A 19,795-nucleotide genomic window follows, 5' to 3' on the forward strand; every position below is an offset into this window, starting at 1 on the left:
GAACCGCGGGATCAGCACGGGGGGCAGCAAAATGGCTGTGCGCCTAGGGCGCGAGAAACCCTAGCACTGGTCCTGGATGCAATACTACACATGTGGCCTCACCAGTGCCAAATAGAGGGGAATAATCACTTCCCTCAATCTGATGGCAGTGCTTCTACTAATGCAGCTCAATATGCCATTAGCCTTCTTCGCAACAAGGGCACACTGCTGACTCATGTGCAGCTTCTCATCCACTGTAATCCCGAGGTCATTTTCTGCAGAACTGCCACTCAGCCCGTTGGTGCCCAGCCTGTAGCAGTGCATGGGATTCTTCCATCTTAAGTGCAGGACCCTGCACTTGTCTTTGACAAACCTAATCAGATTTCTTTTGGCCCAATCCTCCAACTTGTCTAGGTCACTCTGGACCCTATCCCTATCCTCCAGCATATCTACCTCTCCCCCCAGCTTTGTGTCAGAACTTGCTGAGGGTGCAATCTATCCCATCATACAGATCATTTAAAAAGATGTTGAACAAAACTGGCCCCAGGACCAACCCATGGGGCACTCTGCTTGATTCCAGCTGCCAACTAGACATCGAGCCACTGAACACTACTCATTGAGCCCGACAATCTAGCCAGCTTTCTATCCATCTTATAGTCCATTCATCCAAGCCATACTTTTTTAACTTGCTGGTCTCCTACAGTATTCTTGCTGGCAAGAATACTGTAGGAGACTGTATCAAAAGCTTGGCTAAAGTCAAGATATATCATGTCCACTGCTTTCCCCATATCCACAGAGCCACTTGTCTCATCATAGAAGGCAATCAGGTTGGTCAGGCATGACTTGCCCTTGGTGAATCCATGTTGACTGTTCCTGATCACCTTCCTATCCTTCAAGTGCTTCAAAATTGTTTCCTGGAGGACCTGCTCCATGATTTTTCCAGGAACTGAGGTGACACTGACCGATCTGTAGTTCCCCGGATTCTCCTTCTTCCCTTTTTTAAAGATGGGCACTATATTTGCCTTTTTCCAGTCGTCCGGCACCTCCCCCGATCGCCATGAGTTTTCAAAGATAATGGCCAATAGCTCTGCAATCACATCAGCCAATTCCCTCAGCATCCTTGGATGCATTAGATCTGGACCCATGGATTTGTGTATGTTCAGCTTTTCTGAATAGTCCTTAACCTGTTTGTTCACCACTGAAGGCTGCTCACCTCCTCCCCATACTGCGTTGCCCAGGACAGCAGTGTGGAGCTGACCTTGTCTGTGAAGACTGAGGCAAAAAAAGCATTGAGTACTTCAGCTTTTTCCACATCATCTGTCACTAGGTTGCCTCCTCCATTCAGTAAGAGTCACACACTTTTCCTGACCTTTTTCTTGTTGCTAACATACCTGTAGAAACCCTTCTTGTTACCCTTCACATCCCTTGCTAGCTGCAACTCCCATTGTGTTTTGGCCTTCCTGATTACATCCCTGCATGCTCGAGAAATATTTTTATACTCCTCCCTAGTCATCTGACCACATTTCCACTTCTTGCAAGCTTTCTTTTTGTGTTTAAGCTCACCGAATCAAGCTGGTTACCTGCCATATTTGCTATTCTTTCTGCACATCAGTAAGGTTTGTTCCTGTGCCCTCAATAAGGCTTCTTTAAAATACAGCCAGCTTTCCTGAACGACTTCCCCCCTCATATTAGCTACTCTCCTTTCTTCCTTTTGTGAGGATCCTGAACTCAACCATCTGATGGTCACTGCTGCCCAGGTTACCACCCACTTCTACTTCCCCTACCAATTCTTCCCTGTTTGTAAGCAGCAGGTCAAGAGGAGAACGGCCCCTGGTTGATTCCTCCAGTACGTGTACCAGGAAGTTGTCCCCAACACTCTCCAAAAATTTCCTGGATTGTCTGTGTACCGCTGTATTGCTCTCCCAGCAGATGTCAAAGTGATTGAAGTCCCCCATTAGAACCAGGACATTAACATTTACTTTTTTAATGTAATATTTTAATAGTTACCTTTTTTTTTCATGTATCCCCTGGAAGTTTACTCTCCTAGCTCCTATCGCATCAGGCAGGAGTGTTGTAAGCAAGACACGAGAAGTAATTCTTCCATTCTACTCTGCACTCATTAGGCCTCAGCTGGAATATTATGTCCTGTTCTGGACACCACATTTCAGAAAAGATGTGGACAAATTGGAGAAAATCCAGAGAAGAGCAACAAAAGTGATTAAAGGTCTAGAACAGGGGTAGGCAACCTATGGCATAGGTGCCGAAGGCGGCATGCGAGCTGATTTTCAGTGGCACTCACACTGCCTGGGTCCTGGCCACCGGTCCGGGGGGCTCTGCATTTTAATTTAATTTTAAATGAAGCCTCTTAAACATTTTTAAAACCTTATTTACTTTACATACAACAATAGTTTAGTTATATATTATAGACTTAGAGAAAGAGAGTTTCTAAAAATGTTAAAATGTATTACTGGCACGCGAAACCTTAAATTAGTGTGAATAAATGAAGACTCTGCACAGCACTTCTGAAAGGTTGCTGACCCCTGGTCTAGAAAATATGGCCTGTGAGGGAAGATTGCAAAAATTGGGTTTGTTTAGTCTGGAAAGGAGAAGACTGAGAGGGGACATAACAGTTTTCAAGTACATAAAAGGTTGCGACAAGGAGGAGGGAGAAGAATTGTTCTTCTTAACCTTTGTGTCTAGGACAAGAAGCAATGAGCTTAAATTGCAACAAAGGGGGTTTAGCTTGGACATTAGGAAAAACTTCCTGTCAGGGTGGTTAAGCATTGTAATAAATTGCCGAGGGAGGTTGTGGAATCTCCCTCATTGGAGATTTTTAAGAGCAGGTTAGACAAATACCTGCCAGCGATGGTCTAGATAATACTTAGTTCTGCCATGAGTGCAGGGACTGGACTAGATGATCTCTCAAGGTCCCTTCCAATCCTATGATTCTATGATCCTGCTTTTTTTTTAATTTCTGGAATGGGACGAATGCTCCTCTCTCACTATTGAGGCATTCAGCATATACTGCAGCAGTTGAAGGTATTTTCTAAAAAAAGAATGTAAATATCATCTTTAACCAGAATGTGTTTTAAATAGACTTATTTCACTTACTGTAACTGGAATATCTGGTCAAAAATATGGCAATCCTAGTTCTGGGCAAGCCAGAAATGGTGATTAGCCTGGAAGCTGCATCACAGCTTTAATGATAGTCTATTTCTAACAAATACTGTAGTTTACAGAGTGTTCCATACCTTGTGTGTTAAAGAAATATCTTGACTCGTTACGGAGTTTGTTTTTATAGATATGGAAATAAAGGGAATTTCTTCGATGGGGAAGAAATTCTATCAGCTGACTATAAAAAGTTATATTCCTTCCGAGCAACTGAATGGGTGTAGCCCAGAGCCTTGTATTTTTAATTACTCTTAAGCAGTCAAGCTAAGGTTCAACTCATTATTTCTGTGGTCAAAATACCATAAGCAAAAGTTTTATATTTCACAAATTCAGTTCCAAATTACAGCAGTCCTAGGGAGTACGTGATGGGCAGAAGGAGAAAGCTCAGGGATTTCCATCCTCCCATAGTGCTCCTGCACAGAAGGCAGACATAATTTTGCAATTCCTCCTGAGTACACAAGATGGTGAGGACTATTAGTGTGACTGGCAGTGCTTACTGCTCTAAGGCTACATCTACACTATGCACCATTGTCAGTGGCATGTAGGCTTCATGTAGCTGTGTGCCACACTGAAAAGCCTGTTGCATCCACCGCCTGCTGCAGTGCATAGCTACTCCTGTCAACGAAAGGCTCTGGCAGACGGAGACAGAGGGGAAAAGCTTCTGCAACTAAAAATACCGGTGTAGATGGGGAGGCACAGCTTGGGTGAGCAGAAAGCATTTAAGGGATGTACTTGTGTACATATCCACACCCTTCAACTATGTTTTGTACTAGTCTGCACACCTCACCAGCCTCATTGCAAGTTATGGGCTGCGGGGAGGGGAGTAATGCTGGTATGTGTTCTACACGCTGCCGAAAGAAGCATGCAGTGAAGATGTACCTTAAAAGGGAAAGTGTCTGGGTGGGGTGGAGGTTTTAATAAGGAAAAACTTCACTAGCTGCACAGGTGCATTTGAAGTGGAAATCTGACTGCAGTGCAGGTAAAATATACATTTAGCTGAAATAAAATATACGTAGAGCGTGTGTGTTCTTTTCTTCCAGACTGCAGTCATTGTTAATTCTGTAGTCATGAATGATGATCTCTCAAGAGGAAACCTTTCAGGAGCAATTCTAGAAAAAGCAGGCGTATCTTTTCAGAAGGAATTTCTATTTGAGTTACAAAAACTTCCTCCATATTGTGAGAAATTCATATTGACAAAAGGATACAATCTTGCCTGCAAGTCCGTGCTCCACATAGTATGGTCCTCACAAAGCAGCAGTGATTCACGCAAGGTGACATTCAGCTACAATGGATTTTCACTTCTCTTTTTCAGGTCAAAAAGTAAAGTGAGGTCTAAAAACTCTCTGTTTTTTTCCTACAGGGACTAAAAACTGCAATGTCAAGATGTTTGCTTAAGATTCAGGAGTATCAGCTTCCCTCAATTTCCTTCCCTGCAATTGGGACTGGAGTGTTAACTTTGCCAAATGATGAAGTGGCAGATATTATGATTGATGAAGTTTTAAGCTTTGCAAAGGAACATCCTTGGAAGAAGACAGATGTGTATTTTGTGATCCATCCAAATGACAGTTATGCCTATAAGGTAAAACATTTAGCATTAACTATAAGTAGAAGAACTCACAATATCCATGAAGAAAGTTTCTGTGTATTGCTACAAGCTAAAGTACTTCATATACCAAACTAGACATAACATTTGTAAAAATGGATAGCAAGCCTCTGGTATATGTCTTGGAGCTGGTAGGGAGTATACAGTGAAGGTGCTGCTCCCCACTTAGTGCAGACTTTCTACTGAAGTTATGCCACAGGAAATACATTTAGCAAATTCTGTCACATCGTCTCCTGTAGCAATGTATTGTCACAAAGGGCTTGGCCTTCCATGGTAGAAAAGGCTGTAGACAGGAGGCCAAATTCTCTGTTGGTGATTTCAGTGGAACTGTATTAGTTTATGTCAACAGAGAATTTGGACCAGGTGATTTATATATGGCTGTTTTAGGTATCTATATATTACAAAAATAGAAAATTTGATCCTGTTCTCATTGAACCTAAAGCTCCCACTGACTTCAGCAGGTGAAGAGTGAGCCTGTATACTGTAGCAAAAGAAACATACAGAGCAATAGCATGTGGACTGGCAAAAAGGCAGCATTATTCTCTTGTTTTTGCTCTGAAAGGCTAACATGGACAATTGAATCGTACTCAGGACCAAATTCAGATGTGAAGTGTAATGTGGTATGAATAACTGGGTGTAAGGGAGTCTGAGTGTAACTTACGTGCTGAAGGATAGAAAAAAAGGGTAGCTACTCCTGACTCCTTCCTCCTTCCATACACCATCTCTTCCATGCCATTAATATGTAGGTTACATCAATTTTGACTCCTAGGTTCAAATAAACCAACTTACACCCACTTATTGACAGGTAACTTACAGCACCTTCCATGTAAACTCTGAAGTTGCCCCTCAGTTTTAGAAGTATTTACAATAAGAATTTCCAAATTTAATAATTTACTTTTTTTCATCTATGCTGTAGACCTGCTGTGCAGTTTTTTCACCTTTTTGTCAGTATAGTTCAGTGTAAAATCTTATTTTCTAATGTAGTATTAATTTACAATGTACTTTTTTTGGTATTGTCTGAAGATGATTTTTATCATTTTTCCATATGCCAGAACTCTGACAAATTATATTTGGTTGTCATTTATCTCTCTGTTCCCCTGGACCACATGCTCACACTGCCAGTTGTTTCACTAATGTGCCAAAGCCTGTCCTCTCCCCGCCACAGGCCTTCAAGGCTAAAACAACATGAATGTTGTATTTTCACTGCTCAGGGATGCCAATCTGCAGGAAGCCCAAACCTACTGCACAGCACAGAACAGTGCTTTCCACATGAGGCTATGGAGAGGAACTTTGTGACTGTGAGTTAGGTAGGGGGATAGTCAGTGCATCTATGCACAGCATGGATCCATCAGCATAAAACTGCAAGCAAAAGAGAGCAATGGGCAGCCTCTACTCCTGCCCATAAGCTGAAATAGCTGCCGTAGCTTGGCTGCCTGAGTTCCCCACATACTACCTGCAGATGGAATTGGAGAGGATGCCATCCATGTCCCTGTACAAAACCCCGGAACCAGACTTGGCACAAGAAACCAGCATTAGGCCCTGTGTGAAAGAAGACTGACTAAAATTGCTTACCTAACAGAAATCTGGAGAGACAGACTCTGTTCATTTGTTAGTGGTTTGATACATATCTGTCTGTGAACTAATTCTAAATCTTTCTTTTTCAAGGCTTTTCAAACCAAGTTTGAGTCAGCAAAAAACAGACTGATAGAAGACATGGAATGCAACAAAAGTGATGATTTGCGTAAGTAAGAAACACAAAGGGTGAATAAGGTTCTGAAAATTATATTCTCCTAATACATACCTATTATCTGGAGGTGAAGCTATCACACAGGAGCTCTGCATTTAATTTTTTATTCTCTTTCATTGCGTGTCAAACTGGGTGATAAGAGGGAGAAAACAAGACTGGTTTGGGTATAATGGGGAAAATGTGTTACCTCTTCTAAAGTTGTGTTTTGCAGAACTTCTTTTAGTGTTCTAATAATATTTAATTAGACCGCTTTTGACTTTTATCAGATTCTCATTCATGTAAACAAAAATCTAACTGTTGAGCTAACTATTCAGTTCTTCAGACACTTTGCAGTCTTTTGTCCCTTGAAAGACCCATGTCATTCACCCTAATGTTATCAGGGGTTATGTGTGAGATGCTGAGAATAGAACTGATCTTAGGGTTTGGTAGCTCAAAAGGAGGATTTCTTAACTGTGAATACATGGGAAGCTAAACTATCACAGCTATCAATTATTCTCTCAAATCAATCATCTTCATCCCAGTTCCTTCTATTTAAGGAGCTAATGGGTATGATAAATTGTTGACATAGAAGGTTCTAATTGTTCTGCTTTGGCACCTTTTTTCCAGCTTATGCAAACAGGACTTGTCATACCAGGCTCGGGTCCTTGCTCCTCCTACCAATCTTTGGGTAGATGATGCTTCAGAGAAAGATGACCCTTCTGGGCTCCAATAATTGTGCAGTGCCTTTTCTGAGGCAAGAGGAGTTCCTTTCTGACCCTGAAGCACAAGTTTTAATCACCCTTGTGTAAACTGGCTACAAGTCTAGTTAGTGGCAATGAAATTATCTAACCAATTCTCTCCTCAGCCTAGTTAATTGTCACTAATCCAGTGAACAAAAATAAACTTTAAACATTTCAAATCAAGAGAAAGACCAACAGAACCCTTTGTTAGGTATGGTGGGGCTTGATTCACCCCCTGCGACACCCCACCTCGGAGGGAGGGAGGGAAGGTGCCCCTGCTGCACAGATCTCTGGGTTATGCTGTTGGAAGCAGACATAATCCAGGGCTGAATTGTGCCCTGTGTTGTGGTTTCTAATTAATCTGAAAAGGGTCCTGTGAAAATCATCATCATTAGTTGATTTGAGAGAAAACCGAGCTAGGTTATAATAGACAGCTTTATCAGAGGCCAGCTGCTGAGAGGACATGAACACAGCTGTCCCTGTTCAACCCGGTGGTGATGAAAGTTGTGTTTTTTTTTTCTCAGAGTTTGACAGGCCCAGAAGTTTAGTGCACCTGACTTTAACTTTAAAAAAAATATATTAAACTTTGGGGGACCCTGGCTGAGTGCATTTTAGCTACTACAGAGTTCCAGAGCTTATTGTATATGTTTAACTAACACAGTAAAAACCTGCACCTGCAGAAGGCAGTGCCCTGTCTTTAGTTACCCCTTTAAATTAGCAGTACAGTTTTGTTCAACCTTTGGTTAGGGCCATCGCTACCAACTGCAATCAGTGAGAGTTGATGGCCCAAAGTTGTTCATGTGATTAGGCCTCAGTTCAAGGAAAGTGAGGATGGTGTCATGGGTGACATTCCTTCCCTCCTTATAGGCAGGGGGGTTTTATTTGTGTTGTGTCTCCTTTGTTCCAATTATTGTGGGCAGCACTCCAGCCCATTACCATTTCCATCAGTGGACTCTTTATATCAAGCTGAGATTGTTGTCAGTTAAAACATATTCTAGCTAGCCAATCCAAAGCCAGTGTGAGTGAAACACATTGATTTTAGCACTGGTTTACATCCTACTTTAAAAAAAAACAAAACAGGGAGAACACAGATGTAGTTAAAATGCAAAAGGTACTTCATTTATCCAGAGCCAAACACCAGAAGGGATTTAATAAAAGGGCTTCTTTGTAAGTAGGACAGTGTCTTCTCCTTCATTTTCCCCCTAGAACTACAGTGTATTCTCTTAACACAAAAATCATTCTAACTAGAGACTTGAAAGCAACATTAACATTTTCAGTCTGTGTAAATATTTAATTTCATTATCTCCAGTATCTCCTGAAATAGCAACTTCTGCTTCAACCACCCATTAGAGGAATGTGGGGAAACATGAAAATGAAGAACAAGTTTTTAAATGGTTCCCAGAAGAACAACTACCGTTTAATTTGACTTCAAAATAGAATGATGTTTATACATCTGGATTGGAACTGTATTTATTAATTATTACTAGAGGCAAATCCTGGTCCCACTTAAATCAATGAGAATGAGGCCCTTGCGGGGGGACTTTCAAATGCAAAATTGAAAGTTAATGAGAGTTAGACACCCAACTGCCATTTGTATCTTTAAAAATCTACCCTTAGTGCCTGTCATAATATCCCCATTCTGAACGTACCAGAAAGGCAGTAAGGTTCCTTGAGCTGCAGAGTCTCAAGGCTGCATATAGAGATTTGTAACAACACTTGTGAACTTTTCAGTCTACAGATTGCACTTGTATAAACTGTACTTCTTACAGGGTCACGCTCTGACAGACAAGCTGAAATAGAGAATAAAAAAACTGGACCAGCCATTGAACTTATTGGCAACTGCTATGAAAAACTGGAAGCAGCAAAAATATGGATTGAAGACATAATGCAAGTCCAGGAAAGTCACCTTATTGTTATAGAAAACAATCACATTTTTAACCTTAGCAAAAGAGAGCATGCAGAACTTTCTCATCTGCAGCGTTTTGGTGTATCCATATTGGAAGAAGTGGTTGGTGGAAAAGCAAGATTAGAGATTCAAGGTCCTCCTGGTGCCATAATTGATGCAGTGTTTGTGATCGAAAACTTACTGTGCTATGTGCAAGAGAATAATAGAACCAAACAAGACGAACTGCCACAGTCAGAGGGTCAGTGATGTTAAGGGAATAAGAACAAATATGAAGCAGAGAATATAGTGCCAATCTATAAAAAGGGAAATAAAGACAACCCAGGGAATTACAGACCTGTCAGCTTAACTTTCCCAAAAAGATAATGGAGCAAATAATTAATCAATCAATTTACAAACATCTAGAAGACAATAAGGTGATAAGTAACAGTCAGCATGGATTTGTCAAGAATCATGTCAAATCAACCTGATAGCTTTCTTTGACAGGGTAACAAGCCCTGTGGATAGGGGGGAAGCAGTAGGTGAGGTATATCTTGACTTTAATAAAACTTTTGATACTATCTCGCATGACCTTCTCATAAACAAACTAGGGAAACACAATCTAGATGGAGCTACTCTGAAATGGGTGCATAACTAGTTGGAAAGTCATTCCCAGAGAGTAGTTATCAGTGGTTCACAGTCATGCTGGAAGGGCATAACAGATAGGGTCCTGCAGGGATCAGTTTTGGGTCTAGTTCTGTTCAATATCTTCATCATTGACTTAGATAATGGCATAGATAGTACACTTACAAAGTTTGCAGACGATACCAAGCTGGGAGGGGTTGCAAGTGCTTTGGAGGATAGGATTAAAATTCAAAATGATCCCGACAAACTGGAGAAATGGTCTGAAGTAAACAGGATGAAATTCAATAAGGACAAATGCAAAGTACTCCATTTAGCAAGGAACAATCAGTTGTACACATACAAAATGGGAAATGACTGCCTAGGAAGGAGTACTGCGGAAAGGGATTTGGGGATCATAGTGGACCATAAGCTAAATATGAATCAACAGTCTAACACTGTTGCAAAAAAAGCAAACATCATTCTGGGATGCATTAGCAGGAGTGTTGTAAGCAAGACACGAGAAATAATTTTTCGCTCTACTCAGTGCTGATTAGGCCTCAGCTGGAGTATTGCGTCCAGTTCTGGGCACCACATTTCAGAAAAGATGTGGACAAATTGGAGAAAATCCAGAGAAAAGCAACAAAAATTATTAAAGGTGTAGAAAACATGACCTATGAGGGAAGATTGAAGTTTAGTCAATCTTTGTTTAATCTGTTTGTTTAATCTGGAAAGGAGAAGACTGAGAGGGTGCATGATAATAGTTTTCAAGTACATAAAAGGTTGTTACAAGGAGGAGAGAGAAAAATTGTCCTTCTTAACCTCTGAGGATAGTACAAGAAGCAATGGGCTTAAATTGCAACCAAGGAAGTTTAGGTTTGACATTAGGAAAAACTTTCTGTCAGTATGATTAAGCACTGGAATAAATTGCCTAGGGAGGTTGTGGAACCTCCATCATTGGAGATTTTTAAGATCAGGTTAGACCAACACCTGTCATGGATGGTCTAGATAAGTGGTCCCCAACCTTTTTGTCTGGCAGGCGCCAGACGAAGGACCATGGCGGTGGTGGAGCATCCACCGAAAGGCCACTGAAATGCCAGATGCTTGACTGCCGGCCAGGACGTGGGTGCATTTAGATGCTGCCGCGGGCACCGCGTTGGGGACCCTTGGTCTAGATAATACTTAGTCCTGCCATGAGTGGAAGGGATGGACTAGATGACCTCTTGAGGTCCCTTCCAGTCCTATGATTCTCTGTATGTGTGTTATCCATATTTAGATGAGCTCGTATTCTTCTTTGAGTGATTGCTCATGTGTATTCCGCAGTAGGTGTGCGTGCTCTCCATGTGCACTGGTGCCAGAAGTTTTTCCCTTAGTAGTACCTGTATAGGGGGGAGCACCGCTGCGACCCCTGGAGTGGCACCTCTATATCGCGCTATAAGGGGAGCTGCGCACTCCCCCAACCCTCAGTTCCTTCTTGCCACTAGTGAAGGTAGTTGGAACTTCGTGCTCCAGCTTTGCTTCAGCTTCTTTAGTTACCCTTAGTAGTACAGTTCTTCCAATAGTTAAATAGTTTTCTCCAATTTAGTCGTCTGGGCTCAAGGCATGCCCCGTGCTCCAGGCTTCAAGTTATGTGACTCCTGTCGCAGTTCTATGCCAAGAAGCGACCTGCACACTCAGTGTCTCTCTTGATTGGGCGAGACCCACATACGTGAGCGCTGTAAGATCTGCAGATCATTCAAGCCCCGAACTAAGAAGGAGAGGGACTTTAGAGTTCACGCTCTCCTAATGGAAACAGTGCTGGCCCCGGCACTGGCACGCCGAATGGACTCGGCACCAGGCACCGCATCTTCAGTACGGAGTGAAGTCCCCTCCACTAGCCGGCACCGCTCCCCGTCCAAGAAGCAGGGGAAGACTCAGCGGTGCCGAGACAAAGATAGGGGTGAGGCCAGACCAGAACTGGGCAGCCCACGATCCCCCTTGGGACCCAGGCCTCCGACTCATGTTCAGCAGAGCCACCCGGTCCCGTCCGCGCGTGCCTCCCCTCTGGTGAGGATGCCGTTGACTCTGGATGCTGCACAGGTCTGAGACGGGCCCCCAGTCTCAAGAGAAGCTGCTACTGGGAGCACAACAGCCCTCCCCGACACGGCACAGTCCATGCTCCGAGGATCGCTCGCTGCTCAATGAGGTCTTCCCACAGCTCGCGCCAGCCCTCTACCCTGCTCAGGCTGACCGGCTCGCCACCCACTTTTCTATGCCTTCCCACCTTTCCCCCAATAGGCAAAGTCCTGCAAAAAGTAAAAGCAGACAGGACATGGGTCATCCTCATAGTCCCAGATGGGCCCGTCAACACTGGTATGGGATCCTCCTACAACTCTTGGCAGCTCCCCCATGGAGGCTGCTGCTTCGGCCTGATCGTCTCTCCCAGAAAGAGGGTGTGTCCTCCACCCCAACCTGGCCACACTTCACCTGACAGCGTGGTTGCTCCGTGGTTAGATGAGGAGGAGGGGAGGTATTCGGAGAACATTAAATGAGTTATTTTGAAAAGATGGACGTACCTAGCCAAATGATCCGGGTTCTTTAGGCGGGCGAGGGAGCGGGGAACCTCCCCATCGTCCACATCGCTCCAACTGATTCTTGTTTACCTCTTGTCCCTTAGTGCCCACCTCCGTCAGGATGCATTTGGTGGCCATATCAGCCTTCCACCCCCTGGTACAGGGCCACTCGGTCTTTTCTCACCATATGAGCTCCCTCTTTTTAAAGGGCCTGGATCGTTCATTTCCATATGCCAGGCCTCCTGTCCCGCAATGGGATCTAAACCTAGTGTTATCTCGCCTCACGAGTCCTCCCTTTGAACCCTTGGCCACATGTTCCTGGTCCCACCTGTCATGCAAGATAGCATTCCTTGTTGCTATCACATCAGCTCGTCGTGTCTCAGAGCTTAGGGCCTTCACCTCGGAACCCCCGTATATGGTCTTCCACAAGGATAAGGTCCAGCTTTGCCAACACCCTGCTTTTCTCCTGAAGGCGGTCTCCGCCTTCCATATGGATCAGAAAATCTTCCTACCGGTACTCTGTCCTAAGCCCCATTCCTCCAACGAGGAAAGCCGCCTACACACGCTAGATGTGCATAGGGCGCTGGCCTTTTACTTGGACTGTACCAGGCCGTTCTGGAAATCCTCGCAGCTGTTCATTGTGTCAGCCGAACGTAAGAGAGGGCAACCGATTTCAACCCAGTGCCTTTCCTGCTGGATCACCTCGTGCATACGCACGTATTACGACCTGGCAGGCATTCCCCCACCACCTATTGTTAAGGGGCATTCTACGAGAGCTCAGGCCTCATCGGACACCTAAGCTCACGTCCCTATCTAGGACATATGTAGAGCTGCCACGTGGTCCTCTGTCCACACTTTTTCTTCTTATTATGTGATCGTCTCTCAAACATTGGATGACATCAGTTTGATAGGGCGGTACTCCATCCTGGAAACCTTTAAACTCCTACCCACCTGCATCAGATATAGCTTGGAGTCACCTACAGTGGAATACACGAGGAATCACTCGAAGAAGAAAGAACAGTTACCTGTTCTGTAACTGGCGTTCTTCAAGATGTGTTGCTCAGGTGTATTCCACATTCCGCCCTCCTTCCCCTCCGTCGGAGTCTTCTGGCAAGAAGGAACAGAGGGTGGGGGGGAGTGCGCAGCCCCCGTTATGGCGTGATATGTCGGCACCACTCCAGGGTTCGCAGTGGTGCTCCCTCTGTACGGGTACTGCTAAGGGAAAAACTTCCAGTACTGGTGCACGTGGCGAGCACGCACACCTACTGTAGAATACACCTGAGCAACACATCTCGAAGAACACCAGTTACGGAACAGGTAACTGTCCTTTTCAGTTTGTATGTATGGAGAATATACAGTAGGGTCAGATTAATCCCTGTGCTTAGATACTATGGTAATGGGCGCCATGCACAGCCTTGAAAGACTGTGTGTTAGTTTGTTTACTTCAGTTGATTCACTGTGCAGGATTCCAAGGGGTTGCAGTTTATCCTACTGAGGTAGCCATGCTGTTGGAGACAAACATGATTGTGCTGCCAGCCCTCACTCTGGGGGTTCCACTAGGAAAGGCAGCCTGAAAGCCCAGACAGCTGAGGCTCTCTGGAAGATGTGTGGAATCAGTGCATATCCTTTCTGAACTGGTCCAGCATACTTTATATCGAGCTTGTTGCAACTCCCATCCTGGCATACCTACTGCTATCAGAGTTCCACAGAGAGACTTTTGCTGTGGTGGGAGTGAATCAAACCCTGTGACTTCAATAAAAATATTACTTAAGTCAATTAATTGATTTCAGTGGAGTTACAAGAATTAATTTGAAACAAGTACCAAAGACCACCTCAAAGGGCAACTTCCTGTCTTTGAAATATCCCTGTTTTCCAGGTCAGTCTTATTTGACTTGTAGTTAAAAGCCACCCTTACTAGGCAACCATTTTTCCTGGTCATTTGGTTGGTCATTTAAAATGGGTTCCATGGTATAAAAGATAGATATACAATGAAGATGATACATCCTGTGTCTCTTCTGTTTCTGACTTTTTAAATTAGTTCCTTTAGTAGAACTTGATTTAACAGGCATAATATATTCAGCAAATGTAAATGTAAGTGTAAAGTCCTTAGCAAATTTGAATCAGTTAAAGAATGTCTAGATCTGGACAGATAGTTACTTTATTTAAATTACAAGAGTGTAGAAAGGTGGTTTTAAACCAGGGGTCTGGGGTCCCTCTGGGGGCTGCGAGCAGATTTCAGGGGGTCTGCCAAGCAGGGCCCAGGGCAGAAAGCTGAAGCCCCAACACATAAGGGTTGAAGCCCAAGGTCCTTAGCCCTGCCACCCAGAGCTGAAGCTGAAGCCTGAGGAATGTAGCTTTGCAGTGTGCCTGTGGCAGGGACCGCAGGCAATTGCCCTGCTTGCTACCCCCTATCACCTGCTCTGGCTTTTATATGCAAAAAAACAGTTATTGTAACACAGGTGGGCCATGGAGTTTTTATAGCATGTGGGTGGGGGGAGGGACTCAGAAGGAAAAAGGTTGAGAACACCTGCTGTAGTGTCCATATCCAAAGTTCATTGAACTGAGCAGAAGCCTTTCCAATGACTTCAGTGAGCTCTGTATCAGGCCCCAAGTGTCCTTGATGATTTTTTAAAACAGAAATCTTAAAAGTAAATCTAATTTAACAGTAAACTCACTACTTACTGGCAATAGCCAGTTAAGCCTTACAGCACAAAAGAAAAAAGAGTATCCCAACCTTCCAAAGTCATCACTGCCCTCATCAAAAGACCCTGTAAAGGAGGAGCCTGGACCGAGATGACCCACACAGCTTGCTTTGGAGAAGATGTAACACTCCTGTCTCTTAACTAAGCAACTAAAATAAAATATTAACTTCCTCCTCTACTGACTTTGCTGCATTTAGGGTGAGTTTAACAATCTGAAAATCTTACATTATTATTATAATATATCCTGTTACTTTGTGTCCAGGCCGACTGGAAACTAATTATCCTCCAGAAAAACTCCGAGACAAGACAAGGGATACCAAAATGCATTACCAGATCTCAGAAGCAGACTTATACTGTCAGGAATTCAAGGATCGAGAAAAACAGTTTGAAAAAGCTGGGTTTTGTGTTCTCAAGGTAAAGAGAGTGTCCTTGGTAAAAAGAATCTGAAGGAATCTTAAGGTATTAGACATTTACAAGAACCTGGATGGAATTAAGGATTTTTTAAAAAAAAAAGAACAAGGTCAAAATCGATCAGCTCCTTATAATACTTGAATGTACTTAAGTGAAATTGCAAATGAAAGCTAGCTTTATTGCTCAATTAAGATGACTGTTCAGAAAATGTTACAGCTGATCATTCAGAAAGATGCAGTTAAATCCTCATTTACCAGTTTAGAAGGTGCCATATGTTTGTTTTATATTTTGAAGCCTCAAGTGCTCAGTTACAGTGAATTCTCAGGGATCAAGAGGCTGATTCTGCTCCTGATATAGTCAGTAGCAGGGTCTAGGCTCTACTTTAATGCATGAAGGGAACACAAAGATGTACAGCATATACATGGAGAAATATAAGCCTTTCTAGTAGATACATTCTTTGTGGGAAGGACGGAGTATTGGCTAATGCAGCATTTTCTCAAACTGGGGGTCCTGACTCCAGTAGGGGGTGGGGGTCACAGTATTGCCACCCTTACTTCTGTGCTGCCTTCAGAGCTGAGCGACTGGAGACTGGCAGCTCCTGCCCAAGTGCCCAGCTCTGAAGGCAGCGCCGCTGCCAGCAGCAGTGCAGAGGTAAATGTGGCATGGTATTGGGGAAGAGGGTGTTAGGTCTACACTTTATTGGAGGGGGTTGTCACAGCCTGAAATATTTTCAAAGGGGGTCCCAGCAAAAAATGTTTGAAAACCCCCTGCATCAAGGTATTAAGAAGAATTTATTTGATGTACAAAGACCACCTCTCATGCTGTATTATAACTCTGATTAGGCTTCCAAACATGCACAGTATCTTGTCTCTAAAAAAGATTTCTTTGCAACCTTTAATGACTTTCCATTCCAGCAAAGCTCTAAGAATTTTCAAGGAGAATTTGGAGGCTTGGCATATAGCTGTCCAGAAGCTCAGGGTGAGGAGACACTTTGGAGTGAATATCCATCCATCCAAGCATTGGATTCATTTGCACCTGACCTCAGACTCTGTGATTCAGTTGCAAATCCAGATGAATACAGTAGTCTGAATTTTCACCAAATAGCTGGAGAGTTTTCAGGAAAGAGAAGGCCCAATGCATCATTATCAAACTTAACAGAAGAAGACGTTTTAACAGGTATGGTAAAATCACATATATTAATCTCTAATTAAACTAAAAATCAGAATATCTGGAAGACTAGGTCATAGTTTTTCTTTAAAATAGTTTTCAGATCAACAGATCATTTTAATTAGCTAATATGTAGAAAATTCTAAAATATTATTTGTGTTTTTAATGCAAGCAGGAGTTCCTCGCATTTTAAATATGTGCATTTTGGACTCTAATGGGCAATAGTTTTTTGGTTTTTTTTAACATTATCATGACTTCTTTTTCTTTTGACAAAATATTGAAAGAGCACTAGCGCTCAGATTTCACAGAACTTCTACTTATTCCCACAACCTGTGTTTGAAATTCATTTAATAAACTTACCAGAATTATTTTTAGAAGTGTTGACAAATATTTTTAATAAACGTAGACCTAGGACAAAGGCAACCACGGGGCTGAAATTGTTTTCACCAGTAGTATATTAGATTTAGCAGCCAGGGAAGGCAAAATCCTGAGCCCATTAAAGTGAATGGGAGTTTTGCCACTGACTTCAATGGGATCAGGATTTCACCCAGACACTGTGTTCTCTGACATATATTTGTTAAGGCATCTATTTTATGCAGCATCCTATGCTTGGAGCCCCCTTCTTAGCTCTGCCTCCTACACCTACCCCTTCTCTGCTCGAGTGCTTTTGAAAACCCACTTTTTCAATGAAATTTAATGCATGTATTAATATTAAAATACCCTGTTAACCCTGAAGACATGCATTACTCACGGAAGAGACTATCCTTATTGTCTTCACTCTGTTCTTCCTCCCATCCTCTCCTTGAGCGTGCCATCTTTTCCTGTTTATTTTCTCATTTTAGATGGTAAGTTCTTTAAGGCATGGTCTCTCTCTTTGGTAAAGTGTAATGCATATCTATGGCATTTTAAAAGTAATAAATAATAGTAATTACTGATCTCTGTCAGTAACTCTCCTTATACCATATGCCACAGAACTTTTTAAAAATCATGTCTCTCCTCCTCAGATATTCTCTGCCACCCTTACTCAGAGAGTGAAATCAATAAGATGACTTGCAAAGTCAGGTCCAAGTAGGAAGGATGGCAAAATCTGGCTCATTAATAATAATTACAATCTAATATTTTGATATTATGGACCAAATTTAAAAAAAAAAAAGCAGCAGCTGAGATTCTTGGACAAACCTGTTTTTTTCCTCATGCAAACTAATCACTAGCAAAATCAGTTTTGTTATATGTGAATTGGCAGCTTTGTGTGTGCAAATGAGACCAATGTATGTTTAAATATGAATGCACACATACATGTGACTTTCTTTATTAACGCCTAATTTTTGAAAATTTAGTCCCAGCCATATTCCTAATACATTCAGGGGCAAGGAGAGGTCCTGCTGTATACATAAATGTAATAACTGATTACAATTATTTTACATTTTGATCTCTTCATTGTCCAGTGAAGCTGATGAGATACCTAAGTAATTACACCAAAATCATTTATGAAAGCCTGAGTAACTAACTGATATCTTGTTCATGGGCTGCTTACGGCAAGCTGGCAGTGAACAGAGGAAACCTTATTTGAAATGTGGTACACTGCTTTTATTTCTCAACCTTTGGGAATTAAGGTGGTTATAAGGAAATTGTAAACAAACCTGCTGCTACCCCTCTCTTCCTGGGACAAGTCTGAGGTGCAGCTTAGTGGTTAGCAGTACTTCAGTAACTGTAAAGGAAATTGTCTAGTTGGAAGAGAAAGTTTTAACTCCAATAAACCAGATCTATAGGAACCAATGACCTGCCGCCAGATATCCCATTGTCCTGAAAAGCACTGATTTCCAGTTGAACAGGTTTCTGTAATATCAAGAACTATCATTTCAAATCCATATATAAAATGATGAAGCTTGATTAAAGCAAGAGGAGGTGATGAGCAGTGGTTTTGTTTTGGCTCTTGGCAAAAAAAGTTATTTTTAATTCACTATTCCGGAGCAGAAATAAAACAAAAACTAGCTCATGCACAAGTGCCTTGTGCATGTTCACAAAGCATAGCCCCATTAAAGAAATATGTTATGCAACTTCCATGTTTCAGAAGCTTCTACAAAGTCAAAATAGGCCTTAAAAAAACAGTGTGGGAATAAAAAGTTTTATTAAATCTAAAAACACTTAGGGTGAATGCATCCAGTTATTTTTTTTTCTGTAGCAGATGAAGTTCCTAGCTAAGTTTTATGTTTTTCTATATTATATATTGTTAGGGACAAACAGAATCCTGTACGAAGGACTTATGCAAGATTAAGGAACAAATTTTTGAATATTTTGCTTTTAAAATTATTTGTAATTTTTAAGTGTAGACATTTTTTACTTACTTGAACATTAACAGTGTGTCCCTGGTGAAAAATTTCTAATTACATATTTATTGGAGAGTCTCAAATGTATTACTCATCTAATATAAAGAAACATTAAAAGCATGCCAAAGTGTTGCAGTCCTTAAGTATATCACAGATAGCTTTTGTAAATTAATTCTCAGTTTAAAGTCACAAGATGTTTGTGCAGCTACTTCTATTAATGGAATTTATTCTAAAAATAGTAATCTGTACAAATCTCAGTCTGGTTACAAGCTTGTCATTCTTTGTACAGTAGCACGCTTTGAAAAGCTACAGCCTGTTATTACTACTGAGAAAAAGCATTGCCAAGTCGGTACAACTATGGCATTGTTTTGCACTTAATCACTCACTCTTTTCTTATTTCCCCGCTTTCTTTCATAGGTTTAGGCTTTGCACAAGTTCCACAGCTCAAAAAAAGGCGACTAACATTTGAAAAAGCTCCTGGAAGAAGTGATGGGCAAACTCGTCTTAAATTCTTTTGAATTAAATGCAGAGTCTTACTGCAGACACCTTTTAAATGTGTGAAATGTTTCAGGGGAGCCATTTTAAATTATACAATTATTTCTGACCCAATTCTCTGGTCATTTTCATATATTGAGAAGTTATTGGGTTTAAGTTTTTGCATCTTTATTAAAAGGTTTGGGGTTTGGTTTTTTAAACATTTTACCAAACAAGTTAGTTACTTAAATCTGGAGAATTACTAGAAAAAATGTCTATTCTTAGATGTAAATTAAGATAAATAAAAACATTTCCACTTTCACATACAGCCTTTTTATAATTTGTTTCCATATCTCATGAATTAATTTTAAAGAAACATATTGTCCTTTACACACACACAAAAAGGCAAATAAGCACCTGGAAGCTATACATTTAAACTG

At 41.9% G+C, this 19,795-nt stretch overlaps 1 protein-coding gene across 1 annotated transcript in view; it reads left to right on the forward strand.

Moving 5' to 3' along the window:
- Positions 1-19,399, forward strand: part of SHOC1 (shortage in chiasmata 1) — an 89,083-nt gene extending 69,684 nt beyond the window's left edge. The window contains exons 22-28 of the mRNA XM_030567840.1: positions 4,191-4,421; positions 4,511-4,729; positions 6,419-6,494; positions 8,989-9,363; positions 15,239-15,390; positions 16,302-16,563; positions 19,299-19,399. Coding sequence (XP_030423700.1) covers positions 4,191-4,421; positions 4,511-4,729; positions 6,419-6,494; positions 8,989-9,363; positions 15,239-15,390; positions 16,302-16,563; positions 19,299-19,399 — 1,416 coding nt within the window. The remainder of the gene's footprint in view (positions 1-4,190; positions 4,422-4,510; positions 4,730-6,418; positions 6,495-8,988; positions 9,364-15,238; positions 15,391-16,301; positions 16,564-19,298) is intronic.
- Positions 19,400-19,795: the final 396 nt, after the last annotated feature.

This window comes from Gopherus evgoodei, chromosome 6 (genome assembly GCF_007399415.2).
Source record: "Gopherus evgoodei ecotype Sinaloan lineage chromosome 6, rGopEvg1_v1.p, whole genome shotgun sequence".
Classification (NCBI taxonomy): domain Eukaryota; kingdom Metazoa; phylum Chordata; order Testudines; family Testudinidae; genus Gopherus; species Gopherus evgoodei.